Genomic DNA, 19,519 nt, shown 5'->3' with positions numbered 1-19,519 from the left:
GAGAAGGTCAAAGGCCCCCACCTCCTGCAAGGTTTTAGGACTCTGTATGACTTCTGGTTTGAGCCAGGATGGCTGGAGAGCAGTGTTGGTTATTGCAGGGTTAGTAACAGAAATTGTGCATGAGTTCGTATCTCATGACATTTTCCCCAGTTTTAAAGAGTTGCTTTCTTTTCTTGTTCTTATACTAGTTTCACAGTCTAGTCTTACTCATTTTCCCTTTTTCTGTGCTCCCAATAGGGTTAATACCAAGTCAGCATTCATTCACCTAACAAATAGTTAGTGAGGGCCTACTATTTGCCCGGCCCTCCGTGTTCTAGGAATTGGAATAGATCAGTTGACAACAAAACAGTCCCTTCTCTCACAGAGCTTAAGGTCATCATAGAGGTACATGTTAGCTAAGATTATGTGGTGTACATGCCCGAAGTAAAAAGTTTTTGATTGCCAAGATATCCATTGAAGAGACATCCGTCTTGAACAAACATACTGCGAGCTGCGTACACAGCTTCCAGGAGAACATCGGGTTAAGAAGCCAGGCCACTCCCACCCATGAAGTTCCCCTTTTAGAGAGCCCTGAGTAACCTAGATAACTGACTGCTTGCATGACCCCACTTTTCCCTTCCCAAGTCCTAGTTAACAATGTTATGTTTTAAAGGGGTGCTTGGGTGTCTCAGTTGGTTAAGTGTCTGCCTTTCGCTCAGGTCATGATCCCAGGGTCCTCGGATGTATACCTGCATTGGGCTTCGGGCTCAGAGGGGAGCCTCATTCTTTTTCTGCCCCTCCCCCTGCTCATGTGTGTGCTCTAGCTGTCCCCCTCTCAAATAAAGAAGATTTTTTAAAAATTTAATTTATTTATTTGACAGAGATCACAAGTAGGCAGAGAGGCAGGCAGAGGGAGAGGAGGAAGCAGGCTCCCCGCGAAGCAGAGAGCCTGATGCGGGGCTCGATCCCAGGACCCTGGGATCATGACCTGAGCCGAAGGCAGAGGCTTAACCACTGAGCCACCCAGGCGCCCCAATAAAGAAGATTTTAAAAATAAAATAAATTTGTCAGTAAAGTATGAGCTTGTTAAATCCTAGGCACCCACTCCCAATGTAAATAAAAACAAAACACCAGGTCTGTGCTCCTCTCAGCTCCCCATGACTTCCCTATGTGGTCCTGGGCTTGCTCCGTACATCCTCCAGGACTTGTGAATAATAAACCTTGTTTTTCCTTTTTCTTTTTTAAAAGATTTTATTTATTTATTTGAGAGAGAGAGAGAGAGTATGAGCATGAGAGGGGCGGGAGAGGGTGGGAATCGGGGGGGGGGGTGAGGTGTTTGCAGAGGGAGAAGATGAAGCAGTCTCCCCACTGAGCAGGGAGCTCGATGCCTGGCTGGATCCCAGGATCCCAGGATCATGAACTGAGCCAAAGGCAAAGGCCTTGACTCCCCCTTTGCTGGCCTTGAGGCATCCTGATGATGCCCAGCTAAGTGCCTACTCTACCACAGCGACACCTCGGCTATGTGGGACTCTGGTGGGGACAAGTGTGTGGGGGCCCACATGGGTAGTGAGGGCCCAGGTGAGAGCCTCGGGCACGGGTAATCTAGAGTATCACCACTGATAGTCTGAGACCAATATAAAACAGGTAATTTATTGCCAGGGTCAAAATTGGCTGAGTGGGGAATGCATCGTCGGAGGGCAAGTGGGCAAAATTCCTGTCTAATTCCTGGAGAATCTTCATAGATTTATGGCTTGTGGGTACAAAGAGTTTTGTCTGGGTTTAGAAGGTTCTTTAAGGCATATATCAAGGAATTCTTAATAAGTGTCCACAATATATGCCAGACCAATTAAGTCAGAATCCCTGGGGTTGGCTGATAGGTATCAATATATATTATTACTATATTAATAATTAATTAATAATAATGTGTACGTGTGTGTATATATATATATGCACACATGTATATAACTAGAGTTCTCTAGATAAGAGGGATAGCCTTGCCGTCAAGATTGAAAGACCATTGTTACATGTTTGTCAAAACAAAAAAACAAACTTTATTTTACTGTAACAATTTTTGATGGAATGAAGTCTTTAACCAAAAGCAGAATTAATGAAAAGAAGAACCTCCCTCCTACTCCCCTACCCCTTCAGGTTTATTTCCTACTATATTTTCCTTCTCAGCTGACAAGAGCTTATTCAGCATTAAATAGGTAGTAACTTACTGAGAACAAAGCTCAAAAATCCAAAGTAATAGCTCCAATAGGTCCGATTTTGGTGTCTTGGCATACGCTTTTATATCATTCTGGAAAACAATTCCCTTTTATCTATTTCTTCAAGAAATCCTAAGAAGCGGGGCGCCTGGGTGGCTCAGTGGGTTAAGTCACTGCCTTCGGCTTAGGTCATGATCTCAGGGTCCTGGGATCGAGCCCCGCATCGGGCTCTCTGCACAGCAGGGAGCCTGCTTCGCTCTCTCTCTCTCTCTCTCTGCCTGCCTCTCTGCCTGCTTGTGATCTCTCTCTGTCAAATAAATAAAGAAAATCTTTAAAAAAAAAAAAAAAAAAGAAAGAAAGAAATCCTAAGAAGTTTCAAGATCCAAGCCAGTTGTCACTCTCGTTATAAAACCAGAATGAACTATTGACTGTAGAAGTTGTAGAGGAACAAAGTAGAAGAATGTTGACTTTTATGGGACTCTCCTCTTAGTTGCAGTTGCATTGCGGTCAAAACAAAAAAACAAACTTTATTTTACTATAACAATTTTTGATGGAATGAAGTCTTTAACCAAAAGCAGAATTAATGACATTCTATAGTCATAGTTTACTTAATGTTGCTTTTTCTAATACTCTGTGAGCTCCATAATGTTGCTTCTCTTATTTCATCCACAATAGTATTTGAACTATTATGGATTTTATTGAATGGAATTAATGAATAATGCCTGTATTGCAGGTTTATTTTTAGACAGTGCTATTAAAATTAAGAAACCTGGATCCAAATGGCATTTTCAGGTGACAAGGAAAGTGCAAATCAGTGTAAAGAAATCTGTCTCACATTTGCATATTTGCATATTGGACTTTATTCTTCTGGATGTCCTCACAAGTGGAAAACTGCAGTCAGTGCCAATGATGAGTGGGGATGTTTACTGTTTAATTTGGAAATCAGTTGCTCATTGGAAGTTATGTTAAAGTTTTTCATTTAAATCTGTGAGACTGGATCTCCTTGTGTATACTTCAGAGCCACAGCTGGAATAAGAGAAGGATCTTTCGGGAAGTTAAATGAGGCAGTATCTGAGCCTTTTTCATATAAAAGTGAAAAGTATCAGACTGGATTTTATTCTACAACATTTTGACAACCAAAAAGTCCGAGACATAGGACCAACTTTCTGGATTCTTTCTGCAGAAATGCCATCTGGAATTGAAAATGCTTTTCTGATAGCAGCCACAGGCGGATTCCTAACTGGAATGTTGGGGAACAGTTTCATTGTACTAGTTAACTGCATTGACTGGGTGAAGGGTCAAAAGCTCTCATCAGCTGACTGCATTCTCACCAGCCTGGCTATCTCCAGAATCGTTCTTCTTTGCATAATACTGTTAGATTCATATTTAATGGTGGTGTGGCCGCATCTGTATACCATTGATAATATAGCAAAATTCGTTAATAGTTTTTGGACACTAAGCAATCACCTAGCTACTTGGTTTGCCACCTGTCTAAGTGTCTTCTACTTCTTTAAAATAGCCAATTTCTCCCACTCCTGTTTCACCTGGCTGAGGAGGAGAATTAGCAGAGTCCTACTCGTGCTTCCCCTGGGGTCTTTACTCTTATTGTTTTGCAACTTTGAATTAATAGATACATCTAGTAATTTCTTGGTTAATGTCTATCAAAGCTACGAAAGAAACTCAACTTGGTCCCTAAATGTAAGTAAAACTCTGAATCTTAACAGCTTGATTGTTTTCAATTTCACCTACTTAATCCCCTTTCTTCTGTCCCTGGCCTCCCTGCTCCTTTTGTTTCTTTCCCTGAGGCGACATACCAGGAATGTGCAACAGAACTGCTCTGGGGACTTCAATACAGAGGCCCATAAAAGGGCCATGAAAATGGTGATGTCTTTCCTTTTCCTCTCCACGGTTCATTTTTCTTCCATCCTATTAACAAGTTGGATTTTTGTTTGGCTGCAGAATTCTCAGGTCAATTTGGTGGCCATATTATTGTCAACTCTTTTTCCTTCAAGCCACTCATTTATTCTGATTTTGGGAAACAGCAAATTGAGAAAAACTGCTTTAGGACTACTGTGGCATATTAATCACCACCTGAAAACAGTGAAACCTTTCATTTCATAGACTTTCCCAGAATTTTCTATATCCCAAGAGAATTAAATTAATGAAGAGACATTGAAGATCCATTTTAACCTTTGTTTTCCTCACTGGATCCTTTTAGATACTATTAAACATCACAGACTTTCCCTGGAATGACCTATAAACTTAAAAAGCAAGCATCATCCTTAAAACACTAGCTAGTAAAAAGGATATTTTTGAGACAATATGAATATAAAATATATCATGTGACATGTATTAATTTTATATGTGCTGGCAAATATTTACTATGTTCATATGTGAGAAAAATGATTATTTAGAAATGAAAATCCCTTCTGTTAAGGTTTTATAGGCAAGATAAACACGACACCAGGCGAAGTGGGTGCAAGGCAAGGTTTATTAAAGGCACTCTCCGGTGAAGTTTCAGGGCTCAGGAGAAGGGGAGCCAAGAAAGTTGCACCAGGAGGAGGTGGGCACCCTCGGGCGAGGTTCCGAGACTCTGGAAAGCAGAGTGGGGGAAGTCGCGCTGGGAGGGAGTTGGCGGGGCGTCTTTTATCTGTCTCCTGCATAGGTATCGTGTTACCTATGGAGACGTGACCTGGGCATACATCCTTTTGGCGGGAGCGTCAAGGGTTAGGGGCTAGGCTGGAAGACAGAGGCGAGAGCCGGTGGTGGTCATTTCCATTGCTCTTCCTGCGGAGCCGCGGGTCATTTCTATTGTTCCTCCTGCACTCCCGGAGCCCACCGACCCAACACCTTCCAAGTTGAAGTTGGTGGAATATTTGTACAATATTAAGTTAAAAATTAATTAAGGAATAAAAATGCTGTAAGGTCATCATCACATAACAACAGATGTAACTTTTAAAACAACGGAACAGGGGCGCCTGGGTGGCTCAGTGGGTTAAGCCGCTGCCTTCGGCTCGGGTCATGATCTCAGGGTCCTGGGATCGAGTCCCGCATCGGGCTCCCTGCTCAGCAGAGAGCCTGCTTCCCTCTCTCTCTCTCTGCCTGCCTCTCCATCTACTTGTGATTTCTCTCTGTCAAATAAATAAATAAAATCTTTAAAAAAAAAAAAAATAAAAAAATAAAACAACGGAACAGCCTCTCATTATGAATCTAACCTAGAATAGACATTACCTTTGTTGAATAAGAGAAAAATCAACTTAACTTATAAGGATAAACTGAATAATTATCCTTAAATGTGTAAGAATACTTTTATGTGTACTTTACAATGATCAAAATCACACTTAGATACAGAGTTTGTGTGGGGTGTGTGTCTGCATATAAGGATTATGTATACATTTTAAACATGTTTGTGTGTATATATACTGTTGGTTGATGTTTATAATAAAATAATTGAAATGAAATCAAAGTAGCTGAAAATGAACATAATCTTAAGGCCAGCAGGTGGCAAAATTGTGCCAATTAATGATATTGCAATTTTGAATAAAATGTTGTTATCTAGGAATTTTTAGAAATTATAAATTTAAACATATTTAACTACCAATAATGAAGAAATTGTTGTAGGGTTTTAAAGTGCCATAATTTTTCAGTTGTACAAGAAAACAAAAACCATTAACAAACTGGGTAATAAATGTTGAAAAATATGTAGGTTATAAGTTAATTTTGTTGGAACAGTAGGTCAAGTCTGATGCTGGGAATATAAAAACTATAAGGGCTTTGTAAAGTGTACTCTTCCTCCAGGGAGCTGTGCTATGGGGTGCTCTGATGAAGATGAGGGTACATGTACATACCCATCCACAGAAATTTAGATTTTTTAACTTCACTCATTATGTTGGACCCTATATAAGAAATTTCCTGGGGCTGGGGTGGGGGGATTGGATGAAGGAGATCAAAAGCTACAAACTTCTAGTTATGAGAAATATACATACTAGGGATATAATGGACAACAATGACGACTGTGATTGATACCTGCTGTATGGTAACCTTGAAAGCTGCGAAGAGAGTGGATCCTGAAAGTTCTTGAAAGTTACTGAGAATGGATCCCGGAAGTTCTCATCACAAGGAAAAATACCTTTTCCTGGGTATCTGTCTAGGAGGGTAGGTTGACAACCCATTGTGGTTGTCATTTTGCAGTATATGTAAGTTATTATGGTGTGCTGTATGTCAGTTATATCTTACACATTGCTTACACATTGCTGTATGTCAGTTATATCTCAATAAAACTGAAAGAAATTCTCTAATGATTGTCACTGGGATTATCCTTACTTTTGGGAAAGGTGGAATTGTAATCATACTGGCAATTGTTTAGAATCAAATTTGGTTTCAACACATCCTTTTTAGTAAGAAAGTTAGATTACTTTGTACTTATTAGAAGTAAGCATATTTACTTTTAGTTTTTAGGTTTACATGTGTCAGTTAACTTTTCTTTAATGACCAAGATTCAAATGAAAAGATTTAAACAACCATGCACAGCCCTTGCTTCTTACGAGTGGGATTTAGTAGTAAATGCCTCATTACAATTAAGTCCTCACTTCTCATGTACTAATGTTGGAGAGATGAAGCTCTAAGAGGCAGGGGCCTATTCCTGATAAGCACAGAAAATGATCTTTAAAAGATGAGGACTGCATTACAGACTGGGCAGTGGCTACTTAAGTATTGCCTTCTCCTTATTAAAATGGTATTTTGGGATTAAGTCTATACCTCCCTTTCCATAAAAGAGCCTGTGTTAGACACTCCAGCCATAATTCAAGAAAAGCTACTACTATCACATCTATAGCTAGTTCCATGCAATCTGGAAAGAATTGTATCTTATTTTGGGACCAAGTTATTGGGAAGGTAAAATGCTGTCATTGCTTTCTTGCCAATTATTTCCCTCCAAAAGAAACTTTAATTTTATTTTTAAGTCCTCTCTACACCCAACACGGGTGGGGCTTGAATGTAAAACTCTGATATCAAATGCTGAGAATAAACTCTCAAAAAAACCCAAAACCAAAACCAAAACAAAAAAAACTCTGATATCAAGGGTCACTTGCTCTACTGACTGAGCCAGTCAGGTGCCCCCAAAATAAATTTTTTATGGTCCTGATGTAAAAAAAAAAAAATTTTTCAGTTGCCCAAATCTGAGACCAGGAGAGCTGCAAATAACCTGTTTTTAATGCCAAAAGAGACTTTTGCCTAAGGCCTGGCCCTTGGCCTAGTGCCTAGCCAACACACTTGCCCAAACTAAGAAAATTTGGTGTTCAAGCCCTGTTGTCTTGAACTTTAGTGAAAAAAAAGGTCTCAGTGGAATTACGCATGGATCAATACAGATTTCAAGGTTAACACTGTTGAATTTCCAATGGTTTAGGTATTTTGTCTGCTGTTCTGGCTTGAACTACATGTGCTCTAAGCCAGGGACTTCCTTAACTGAAGTACAGAAACAAGGGGACCATCTGTAAAACCTGTAATTCCACAGTCCACAAACCTGTGACACCGATAAATGCTTTTTGTAGAAATCTATGTCAGGTGTGGATTACTTTCAGAATAAATCTTCATTAAAAAAAATGGTCAGGGGGCAGCTGGGTGGCTCAATGGAGAAGGTCATGATTCCAGGATTCTGGGATCAAGCTCTGCATCAGGCTCTCTGCTCAGCGGGGAGCCTGCTTCCTCCTCCTCTCTCTCTCTCTGCCTGCCTCTCTGCTACTTGTGATCTCTGTCAAAAAAAAAAAAAAAAAAAAAAGATCAGACGATTGGTTTGATCAATGCAGAAAAAAGTTATCAAAGGGGGTTGCTTATGAAAAAAAAACAGGTGACAGATGTGCTATTTTCAATTTTAGCAATTTTGTGAAAAACAAACATACATACAGCTTCAGAAGACAAAGGCACACCATGGTACCTCTATTCCTTAGCCTCATGTTTAAATTAGTTTTAAAAATAACCTCTTTTCCCTTTCATACAGATCTAACCTGACCTCTGAATTGTAGGGCTCCTATTAATTACATTCATTTGACTTCAGTTTGGCATATTTTCAAGCTTTCTTTTTATCAATTAAAAACTAAAATAGTTTATTGAAAAATAGCCCCTTTTTTCAAATTAAACTTTTGTTTTGTTTTGTTTTTGTTTTGTTTCTGTTGGCCCTACTTCCATTACTGTGCCTACAATTTCAGAGTGAAGACATTCCAGGCGCAGTGACTTCATTAGTGCTTTTTACCTTTTGGTTGTGACAATTTATTTTTCCTCAGTTTGGTTAATATGAAAAGGTATACCCAATCTATTTCACTCAATATATGAACAACCTTCATTTCTCTTTGTTCAATGATGCCCTCCACTACCTTACTGCAAATAAATCCACATACTTGGTATTTGAAAACCATGAAGATGGGCAAAATTTTCTAATGTTTGCAGCAGATCCCTGATTAGGATAGGAACTGGCAGGGGTGCCCTCAGATGTACTGCATCTAAGCTGCTAAGAATTCCATAGTTTCTTCTTACCATTTGTTGTAGGCACTCAGTAATGTCCTTGGCGTTTTGACTGTCCCAAGAGCGTTGCTGAGATTTATGTTTGTGTGGAGTGGAGGGGGGAGAAGTGGACTTCAGTTGCAAAGATCCATGACTCGGTCTGGTGTAATCTTGCTGGGCAAAATAGGCTACAGGAGAATTCTCGTTAAAATTCCAAGAAAGTTCCCACACTCATAAATCCAAGCCAACTGATGTGAATCAGTTGAACCCTACTGGAAATTCTATTTGTTGCGGGGGTTTCTTTCTTGGTTCACTTGCCTGAGACCTTCCAAGTCTGTTCTTTAGACTATTTTCCAGGCTCAGTTTCTAGCAGTTTTCTCTGTCTCCTTTTGTTCCTATAGTCCTAAACTTTCTGTTCCCACCCCTTTTCGTTCTCCATGTGTTAAGTCCTATTTTCTTTTTGACTGTATCAAATCTATTAATGCTGCACCAGGATAAGCCTCCATTAAAACAGGATTGCAGGGGCGTCTGGGTGGCTCGGTGGGTTAAAGCCTCTGCCTTCGGCTCAGGTCATGATCCCAGGGTCCTGGGATCGAGCCCCGCGTAGGGCTCTCTGCTCAGTGGGGAGCCTGCTTCCTCCTCTCTCTGCCTGCCTCTCTGCCTGCTTGTGATCTCTGTCAAATAAATAAATAAAATCTTTAAAAAAAAAAAACAGGATTGCAAAACTTTATAAGAGAAAATTTAAATAAGCCTCCTCCTCAGAGCAGTGATGGATAGTTTCTAAATTCATGTTAACTTAATCTCTACTCCTTAGAGGGAAGTAAAGAGTTCCCTTTCCTATCCTAGGAGTGATGTCCTTTTCTCTCTCTCCCTCCGTCCCTTTCCTCCCCACATACAGGCCAAATAAATGACTTTACATGGCAGAAAGTATAAAATGCTTGAATTTACATGTCAAATTATAGTGAATGTTTATATTCTAATATAGAAAGCCCTCAAATTATACTGAAGAAAAAAAAAAAAAAGACATTGCCATCCACGACCTAGGTAATACTTCTATTTGAAATTTAAGAAATAGGGCACCTGGGTGGCTCAGTGGGTTAAGCCTCTGCCTTCGGCTCAGGTCATGATCCCAGGGCCCTGGGATCGAGCCCCACATTGGGCTCTCTGCTAGACGGGGAGCCTGCTTCTCCCCACTTCCCAGCCTCTGTCTGCCTCTCTGCCTACTTGTGATCTCACTGTCAAATAAATAAATTATATATATATATATGAAGAAATTTAAGAAACAGGATTATTAAAAGAACAGGATTATTCAGCATTACTTATACATTAAAAAATTGAATCCCTCATCAAAAGTATCTGTAGGGATAAATGAGGTTCGACTGTAGTTTGGCCAATTACTATGACCTTGAAGAAGTTATCTAACATCTTTAAATTCCAGTTTCCTTATCTGAAAAATGATGATGAAAATGTTTTTACTCATAGGATATACATGAGAATTATAGAGATCATGTACATAAATAACTGTAGAGTTCCAGGTATTAAAAGCTCAATAAAATTAAAAAATGATGCTGGTAGTAAGGAAAAGCTCTTTTAGCGAAGTAATCACGTTTTTGCCCTCAAAAAAAAAAAAAAGTACTCATTCCCTATAAGTTATGTATGTTACTATGATCACCATTTCCCTTTTAAACTGTAACAGGATTCTGATTCCCCATCATTTTTATCAGTTATATTTCATAAATGTTTTTTCTTTATTGGTGAGAACTACACCACCTCTCTGCTTCTTCATGCTGTAGTGGTCTCTGGACCCATCAATATTCATGATGGCCTAAAAAGGTTCGATGTATGGGCAATAAAATGGATCACTTTAGTAACGGGGCAACTACACCTTTCTTTCCTTCATTGACTAATGACTGTGCAGAAAAAACAAATTTGGCATTTATCCAACTATGTTTATTATCTACGTTACATTAGGCAATGCTTTAAGGCAAAGGATACAGCAATGAACAGTCTTCGGCTTCATTGATATTGCCTTGCCTTGCTTGATATGGTTTAAGAGGAATAAAACGACTTGCAAACTAGAGTAATAAGTGGTTTAGCCAAAGAAAACAAGATTCTCCTTTGGGAAACTTCACTGAGTTATAAATGTGGGAAGAAAAATACAGACTGGGTGTAAGAGCAATTGTGAAGAATAAAGGGCAAATCCTGGAGCCTTCATTCAGTTGCTACTTTGTATCTGCTGATACTAGGTAGGCTGTAAAACTGGACAGGATACAGTATTTTCCCTCACAGAGCTTCCAGTATAGCAGGAGGGTGTGAACTACAGTAAGGGCTTAAGTGCCTTGTCTATTTAGTGTAACAAAAGGCGAAGCTGAAGAACAAAGGTTGAAGGCACATATTAATGTATCCACGGGAATGGAGCATCCCAGTCCCTCAACATTCCACGGCTAATGGCAGCCACATTCTTTTGTTACAAAGTGGGACACTAGTACTTCTAGGGAATAGTGGTGTTCACCATCTCTAAGTCCCCTTGCATTATGGAATTACTCCACTGATGAAATTACATTGCTGATATTTTATACTAAAATGTTTTTTTTTTTTTAATTTTACTTATTTGACAGACAGAGATCACAAGTAGGCAGAGTCAGACAGAGAGCGAGGAGGAAGCAGGCTCCCTGGCTGTACCATGACCTGAGGCAAAGGCAGAGGCTTTAACCCACTGAGCCACCCAGACACCCCATATTAAAATGTTTTAGTTTCTTCACTGTCACAGTCGAGGGAAGAAGAGTATAGAAAACTGTCTCTTGGATATTTAAAAATAAAAACAAAAACAAAACTCACATCTGATAACTAATGTACAATTAGGCAAAAATAAGGCAGCCTATGAAAATGGCAGAGGTTGGTATTAACACAGCCCTTAGATGGAGTAAACGAAATGAACTCTAATATGATCAGGGGAATCTGGGGAAAAGAATTTTTAAAAAAGTGACTTCTAAATTCAGCCTTAAAACACATGTAGAGTAACAAGAGGCAAAAAGGAAAAAAAAAAAGAAGAGAGTAGAGAAAGAAAGTAGAAAGAGGATGTGCTTAAAAAAAACTTCAGGAGTTTGCCTGGAGACAAGAAGAGTAGGAAACAATTACCCAAAGCCAGACTTGGCGCCGGAGGGGGCACTTGGTTTACAACCCAAGAGTGTCTTTGTTGGTTGCACACAGTTAGTGGAATACAAAACTTCAAATAGTTTATAAATCTTTACCTCTGCAAATAATGGCCTTCAAACTCTTAAAAATCTGTCTGGAGGCTGTGCTGTATGTCCCTAGGGTCAGTACCTTAACAGATCACCTTTAGGACTGAAAAGCTCCACTGGAAAAAAGCAGGCATTCTATGAGTTTTAAGTTTTACTCACATGCTAAGGAGATAATGTTAGAACAAGTACTACTGTATATATAACAAGCACTAAGGCAGGCTTATTTTTAATTCTCAGGCTGACTTTTCAAAGGAAGTTTTTTTTTTTTTAAAGATTTTATTTATTTATTTGACAGAAATCACAAGTAGGCAGAGAAGCAGGCAAAAAGAGAGGAGGAAGCAGACTCCCTGCAGAGCAGACAGCCTGGTGCAGGGCTCCATCCCAGGGTCCTGGGACCGTGACCTGAGCCCAAGGCAGAGGCTTTAACCCGCTGAGCCACTCAGGTGCCCCTCAAAGGAAGTATTTTTAATCTTTCAATAGTTGAGCTAACCCGGGTTTTAGGTAGATTAATGGACTCATGTAAAACCACAAAATTAATAGTTTGTATTTTAACAGTGATATGCCTGATTTAAAAACTCAATCACATTTTATTATGGTGGCTCTTAACCAGTGCTGTATATTTCAATTGCCTGGGGGGAACTTTTAAAAATGAAATTTATTTAAAACAAGTTTTAATCATAGAAATACATATGTACAATTAAGAAAAAAAACAAAATAGTTAGATTGATAGTGAAGGACAGTAATCCTTTTTTCTCCAGAGACAACCACTTCTTACTAGTTTTTGAATGTTTATTTTATTGACCTCTCTGTATTAGATCTTGACTGATTCTTCCCCATTACACACACCTCTCCCCTCTCCAATCCCCCAATGTTACATAATCATTTCTTGTTGTATTAGTATTCAGTATTTACATCATGACTGGCTTTATATGACCAGTATTATTCACCACTGAAGTATGCAACGTTGTTTTTTTTTTTTTTTTTTTGATAGACAGAGATCACAAGTAGTCAGAGAGGCAGGCAGGGAGAGAGGAGGAAGCAGGGTCCCGCTGAGCAGAGACCACCCCCCCATCTCCCCACCCTCCACCCATGTGGGGCTTGATTCCAGGACCCTGAGACCATGACCTGAGCCAAAGGCAGAGGCTTTAACCCACTGAGTCACCCAGGTGCCCCTGCAATGCTGTTCTTAAAAAACTCTGAATTTTCCTGTTTCATAACGGATATATTTACTTAATTTTTAAAAAAGTTGCAGCCCACCAATTCATCTCCAGACTCTGAAAGATTATAAATTTCGTCTTTATATTCAAACACACCCAGTACTCTGTTTTCCTTTGTGAGGCATTCCAACTAACTTGCTATCTTTAGGCATTTCTTATTGAATTCGTGCTGTTCTCCCCTATTTTCTTTCCTTTTATAACAATATGATTACGATTTTTGCAACTTGATGGCATACTCCCTATGTCATTTACTCTTTAAATAATAAAATGCCTCTTTCCCCACTGACAACAACCTGTGTACCTCTCAACTTCCCACTTTACAAGAACACCATCATTTCCTTTACTTTTCCCTCCCCACTTTCAACATCCCTGCTGGTAAACTGTACTTTTCCATTATCAAAGCTGGTAACATGTAACTACAATTAAGTATTTTCTCAACAGATGAAAACAATAAACATCATTTATACTAATTACAATTATTTAAATATTATTCACTAAGTAGCCACGCTTAGGGCTGTGACTGGATTTCCTTCTTGTTGGCTCCAAGGTCCTGAACTACACGCTACTCACAGGGACACCGAAAGACAGCCCACTTTCTTACACTCCAACCCTCTGTTCAAAATCCAGCAGCATTTCACGTTATCTGGTATTAGACGGATGCTTTTCCTGTACCGCTGGGCTTTTCCACTGAACATTTCTGATAGTTTTGGTTTTCTCTTGTTGAAGAAATATATTTGTCTTCCACATATGTTTAAGATCTTCGGCTTCTTATTCATTCAATGTCTTGCTTACAATCCAATATTCCCGAAATGTATATTTTCTTATTTTAATTTGGACCATGAGTTTGTCGTACATTAAAATTTTCCTGAAAACTTTAGTAGCCTTCCTTTTTTATAATGCATCATGTTCGTTCTGTTTTTGTTTTGAGGTTGCAAAGCTTAAATATTGCCGTAGACCTTAACTGAAGCTCTTCGCCGTCCCCGGAACACCGCTGACCTCCTCTCCAGCCGCTCCCCGCTTTCCGCCACCGCCCTGCCGCTCCATCAGAGACGGAGAGCGCAGCCGCAAAGAGCGCTCTAGTCCTCTCGCGAGAATCCCGAGCTCCGCGCTCGCAGCTCCGTTTCGCCGCCGAGCCTCCTGGGAGTCGGCCATGGCCCGGCCGGGAAGTCGGCTGCGTAAGAAGGGCACTAAATGTGTACCTGCAAGCGGATGTTGAGGATCACCGAGCCTGCGACGTAAAAGTACGGAAAGTTCATGCGCAGCTGCCAGGCCAGCTCGAAGAAGGCGAGCAGGGTGCGGGAGAGCCCTTTGCAGAAGACTCCATAGGAGCTGGGGACCGCGACCGTGCTGGAGGCTTTGAGGGCCAAGGAAGACGGAGCCGCCGCGGTGGCCATGGACTCGGTGTCGCCGCTCCCCCAGTGTTGAGCGCCGAGAGTCACCACAGGCTTCGTGTACTCCCGACCGACGGCCGGGGCGGCGAGCGTCAGGGTGGGGGTGATTACGCAGCCGCCAGGCTCATACCTGCGCCTCCCGCTGGCTCCGTGTCCTCCCCAGCGGCGCTCTGCCCATGGCCGCCGCTGGCGCTCCGCCCCTTCCTGTCTGCTGCTCCCGCTGGTGTTTAGCCCTTGGAGCTAAACAGGTGCGGAAGGGGTTACGCGTATATACGCCGTACGCATTGTCTTATGCGTGGCCGGCCAGATAGATATTATTTCCCCTGTCAAATGAAGAAAGGAAGTTTAGTAGAGTTAGGTAATAACGAGTTTGACCTAGAGGACACAGTTTGTAAGGGTTGAACTCTAGGTTTAAGACCGGTTTGTCTGCTATGTGATGTAGGTTATTAGCCAGGAATATCCCCCTTTGATTTCATAAAATTAACCCTAATATTAGGGCAGGTGAACTCCTTACATAAGCCAGTTCAGACATAAAGTCTCTTGTGTTCATAACATGCCACAGCTGTAAAGGATCACAACCTCAGGCTATGGATTTTCTGTGTATTAGGACTCTTTTCTATTGCAAGTAACAAATCTTCAGGCAAAACAAAATGAAACACATATACTTTAATTTGGGGGGAGGTGTGTTACATATATGCAGTATGATTCCCACCCGGGTAAACCCATGAAAAGTCCAGATTAGGTATGGCAGCTTCTACCATTTCTGCATGGGGATACCCCTGTGTAATTTATGGCTAGGCCCCAAAGCTTGGAACACTACTAAAACCTCAACTCTGAATGACTTTAGGGTAACGTCATAGTGTATCTCCCATAACCCCATCCCCTTCTGATGTTTAAGTGATGTGCATTTCATTACCTTCTCTAATCTACATTTTAACTTAATCTCTACACTCAGGGATTATTCAGATATGTTATTTATGATCAAATTACCCCAAATTACCATCTAGTTCTGAAAAAGCATTGCTCACATATCTCACATCTCACCCTGCACTGAATAGCTGTAGTTACTATTTGAAGCACAACTAATATATCCTAGAGGACCTCTGTTTCTCCATATTCTACTGATAATGGTTGGTACAAACAACCTGCCATCATGAAATTTACAAAATGTAATTGCATGTCCCCAGCTAGAATTTTTTCTACTTTGCTATACTAATACCACTCCAGCAATGCTGTGTTGACACCACTTAAAATAATGGATTACCAGAGGTGTCTGGGTGGCTCAGTGGCTAAATGGCTGTCTTCGGCTCAGGTCATGATCCCGGGGTTCTGTGATCAAACCCAGGGCTCCCTGCTTGGCTGGAAGCTGGCTGCTTCTCCCACTAAATCTTAAAAACAAAAAAAACCTGATTATCAATCAGTTGAGACAGTGTAATATTCTGAAGAGTAATAGAAGATGAATGACAACTCAGAACCAAGAGAAAATGTGCTAATTTTAGTATACAAGTATAATTTACCCTTTCTGAAAATTGAGAAAAGAATAAATAGATCAAGATATTCAGGGTCAGTGAAGTCATTAAGTTTCTGGGTCTTCCATTTCCAACTATGTAAAACCATGTGGATTCATTCTCCTCTACCCATTCTCTACTAGCCCACCCCCTACATCCAGCTTTGGTTAACTCCATGAAAATCCTGTCTTTCTTCCTGGGCGGGCAAATAGCAGCTATTTACTAATGGGGCTAGTAGATGCCCTTTTTCAGTGGGAAAGGACTGGGCAAATATGAGTAGTCATGAAACTCCCTCTCCTTATCATTAATGCCTTAAAGCTGATGAAGGATTTCCATCAGGTGAAACTGACAGTGGAAGGTGGAATAGGAATAACTGATCTATATTTTTTGAATAACTGATCTATATTTTTTTTTGCCTAATAGGCATATGTAAGTAAGCTGTTAGCAGTAACACGTCCTAAACCATTTTTCTGGTTGATACTCCATTGGGTACTCACTGAACCTTTTCTAATCTTGCTTATTCCCCCTTTTTTGACTCTATATTCCCAATTTAGTACTTTTTTTTTTTTTTTTTTTTTGAGAGAGAGAGTGGGGGTGAGTGCATGGTGGGGAGGGGCAGAGGAAGAGGAGAGGATCTCAAGCAAACTGCCCTACTTGGTGCTCCATCTCACCACCCTGTGATAACCACCTGAGGCAAAATCAAGGGTCAGACACTTAACCAACTGAGCCACCCAGGCAGCTCCCTGCCCCCTCCCCATTTACTACTTTTTAATGACCTGATTGGCCTTAATGATCCTTTGGAAGAGTTTAAAGGTAAGTGCCACTGGGTCTGCAAAGGACTATATTGGCAAATTCTCACTATTGTAGTTATCAGGTATAATAGGTCTTTAATTTTAATTTTATTTATTTGAGCCTTGTCTCTTGTTGAGTCTGGCTTAAGATTTGTCAGTTTTGTATATCTTGTAAGCAGGTGGTTTTTGAGTTTTTTTTCCTACTGTTTGTATAGTCTCTGCTTTTCATTTATACTCCTTGTTAATGGTGTTGTTTTGTTTTGTTTTTGTCTTTTGGTAGTTCCTTGAAGTATACATTAGGTTGTTTATTTGAAAATGTTCAATCTGCCCACCCCAAGCTCATGGTTGCTGCTCAAACCTTTGTGATTGCCATGCCACTGTTTTTGTTCTTAACAGCTCCCAGCAGATGATGGTATGTGAAGACCGTCAGTGTCCCTTAGTCAAGCTCCTGGAGAACTACTAATTACTTTGCCCTTCAGCACCTTGATGCAGGTCCAACCTTCATGCAGCAATTGGGAAGTCAGGACATTAGATATGCAGACTAAACCCTATCAGGGAGAAGCAGAGCTGGGTGTTTTTGCCTACTTTGTGCTTCAGCAGAGGGGATAGTTACTGGGAGTCTTTGTGTGCACATATAGAACCACCTCTTTAGTTTGTGTGGGCCCCAGGGATTTATGGATGCTGAATCCTGCCAGTTCCAGAGCTAGTCATAAAAGCTGGGATGTTGGATGTCTGGATATGCTTGTAGTGAGAAGCTGGAGCTCTGGTTTTATTGTTGAAGTGATCTGGGAGGAAACAGTGGGTGATGTGCCCTGCTCCTCTCTCAGGCTCCTGGGAGGATCATAGGTAGTTCCAACATACAGACTGATTAGAAGCCATATCCTCAGGCAGCAGCTGTGAAAGTCTGCTTTTTAGGGAGAAACCTGGAAATCGGTGTTTTTTCTTGGTGCCTCTGCACTGAGTCTGGGGGAGGGGAGAGATTGTGGTGGGGAGTGCTAGCATGCCTATTAACAACTGTTTCTTTGTCTGATATAGTCCTGTAGGCCTAGATGCAAGCCCTGTACAAGATCTTAGAGCTAAGTGATTTGGGAGAGCATTTCTTGGCTGGCAGTGTTACAAGTTGGCCTGAACTTTTTGGCTCTTTCAGGAGAATCTGGGAATTGGGGGTTCCTTCCTATTTGGTGCTGTGCAGGGGTGAGGCTCATGCTGAAAGTATGTTTCAGCCTTTCCTACTTGTTTTGATGTGGATATATTCTAAGTTTCCCAGTGTGTAGGAGTCACTCAATTAGTCTGCATTTTTCTTAGAGGGAATGGATCATGTGTAGCTGCATATTTGGTATGCTGTGAGAAGAGAGAAATTCAGGAGCTTTCTATTGTCACCATCTTAATGATATTTCAACTGATTTTCCATGGTTGCTCCAGAGGTATTCTCTGTGTGTGTATGTGTGTGTGTCTTTGGAGTGGACAGTATTGGGTAGGTGTGGAGTTTTCACACATTACTTCTCATATTGCAGTGTCTAGCATTTAGTCATTTGATCACATCTAACTGCAAAGGAGGCTGGGGATGTCTTACGCATGCTTAGGAAGAAGAATAAAATAAGGATTTTGGTCTGCCTCACTGTGTCTGCCACAGTCTTCATGCCTGTTTTTAAATCACCAGATGTACCCCTTTCCCCACTCATAGGACACAGTCATACCCCTTTCCTGGGGACACAACTCAAAGTTCTGTATTTAAGTTCTGTCAGTTTAGAATCCAGGGATTTGGGGTGATAAGCAGTTTTCTACATGATTACTGGTTGATGTCCTTCATAGTCTGAGGACAAATGAACACAGAAAACACAAGATGGGTACCTTCCTCCATCCTCCGCTTCCAACCAAAAAATGAATGGTTAGGGTCAGGCTTGCTGGACCAAGTAAACTCCTTTCATTTGGCAAAGAGATTAGGGGGTCTATGGCTCTCGATTGTCCATAGCACCGACAAAATCTGGGTAGATACTGGGAAGCCCCTGGCACTGACTTTGCAGAAAAGTTCCTGATTAGTCCCTGTGTCTGGGCTCTGGGAGAAATTCATCATTTTCTGTGGCTCCTGGCTCCACCTTCTGGGTGGTCTTCATAATTATTTTTCTCCTTGGCTACATCTGAAGTACATGTTGGGGAAGAGACCGTCCTGAACAAGGTACAGATTTCAAGTCTACTCCCTGATACACAAATTTGGAATCCAGTATGTCATTCAGATATCACAGATTTCACTGTCACACTCAACAAGTACAATTATCACAAATATTTAGGAAGTTTTGTTTAATCTGCTTGCTTTCAGTCAGATGTCTAGAGACAAAGATTTCCCTTACATAAATGTCTTCCGTAAGCAATTAATTAATTAGCTTACCTATGCATGACTACTTCAACTTCAGTAGTAGCTATCTGGAAGCCATCTGAAATAATGGGCTTATGTCAGAAGTTTAAACCCTTGGTCTGGTTTTTTCTACAAGGACTAGTTTCCAAGATTAACTAAAAAATCATAATGGGCCCTTGTCCGTTAAGGATTTTTCTTCAGTTTTACTTGTTTGAGACCAAGAGCTGTGAGATTTTTACAAACCTATGAAACCCAAAATTTCTGAACTCACTCTTCCTTTTCTGTTTGCAACCCAACCATGTCATTCCTTTCTCATCTTGTCTTGTAATACCTTGC

At 40.7% G+C, this 19,519-nt stretch overlaps 2 protein-coding genes across 2 annotated transcripts; one reads left to right on the top strand and one right to left on the bottom strand.

Moving 5' to 3' along the window:
* Positions 1-3,371: 3,371 nt before the first annotated feature.
* LOC116593280 (taste receptor type 2 member 42-like) lies at positions 3,372-4,307 on the top strand. The gene has a single exon (XM_032347319.1). It carries the CDS (start codon positions 3,372-3,374, stop codon positions 4,305-4,307), a length of 936 nt encoding a protein of 311 aa, XP_032203210.1.
* An 8,896-nt stretch (positions 4,308-13,203) lies between these two features.
* Positions 13,204-14,843, bottom strand: SMIM10L1 (small integral membrane protein 10 like 1). The gene has a single exon (XM_032347318.1). The coding sequence runs from the start codon at positions 14,532-14,534 to the stop codon at positions 14,328-14,330; it is 207 nt and encodes a 68-aa protein (XP_032203209.1). The 5' UTR covers positions 14,535-14,843; the 3' UTR covers positions 13,204-14,327.
* Between the last annotated feature and the right edge of the window lie 4,676 nt (positions 14,844-19,519).

This window comes from Mustela erminea, chromosome 6, assembly GCF_009829155.1.
Source record: "Mustela erminea isolate mMusErm1 chromosome 6, mMusErm1.Pri, whole genome shotgun sequence".
NCBI lineage: Eukaryota > Metazoa > Chordata > Mammalia > Carnivora > Mustelidae > Mustela > Mustela erminea.
The sequence above is the reverse complement of the archived record's forward strand: the minus strand, read 5'-3'. Positions and strand labels throughout refer to the sequence as shown.

Coding starts and splice junctions, on each gene's coding strand:
- LOC116593280 (XM_032347319.1), top strand. CDS start 3,372: ATGCCATCTGGAATTGAAAATGCTTTTCTGATAGCAGCCACAGGCGGA.
- SMIM10L1 (XM_032347318.1), bottom strand. CDS start 14,534: ATGGCCACCGCGGCGGCTCCGTCTTCCTTGGCCCTCAAAGCCTCCAGC.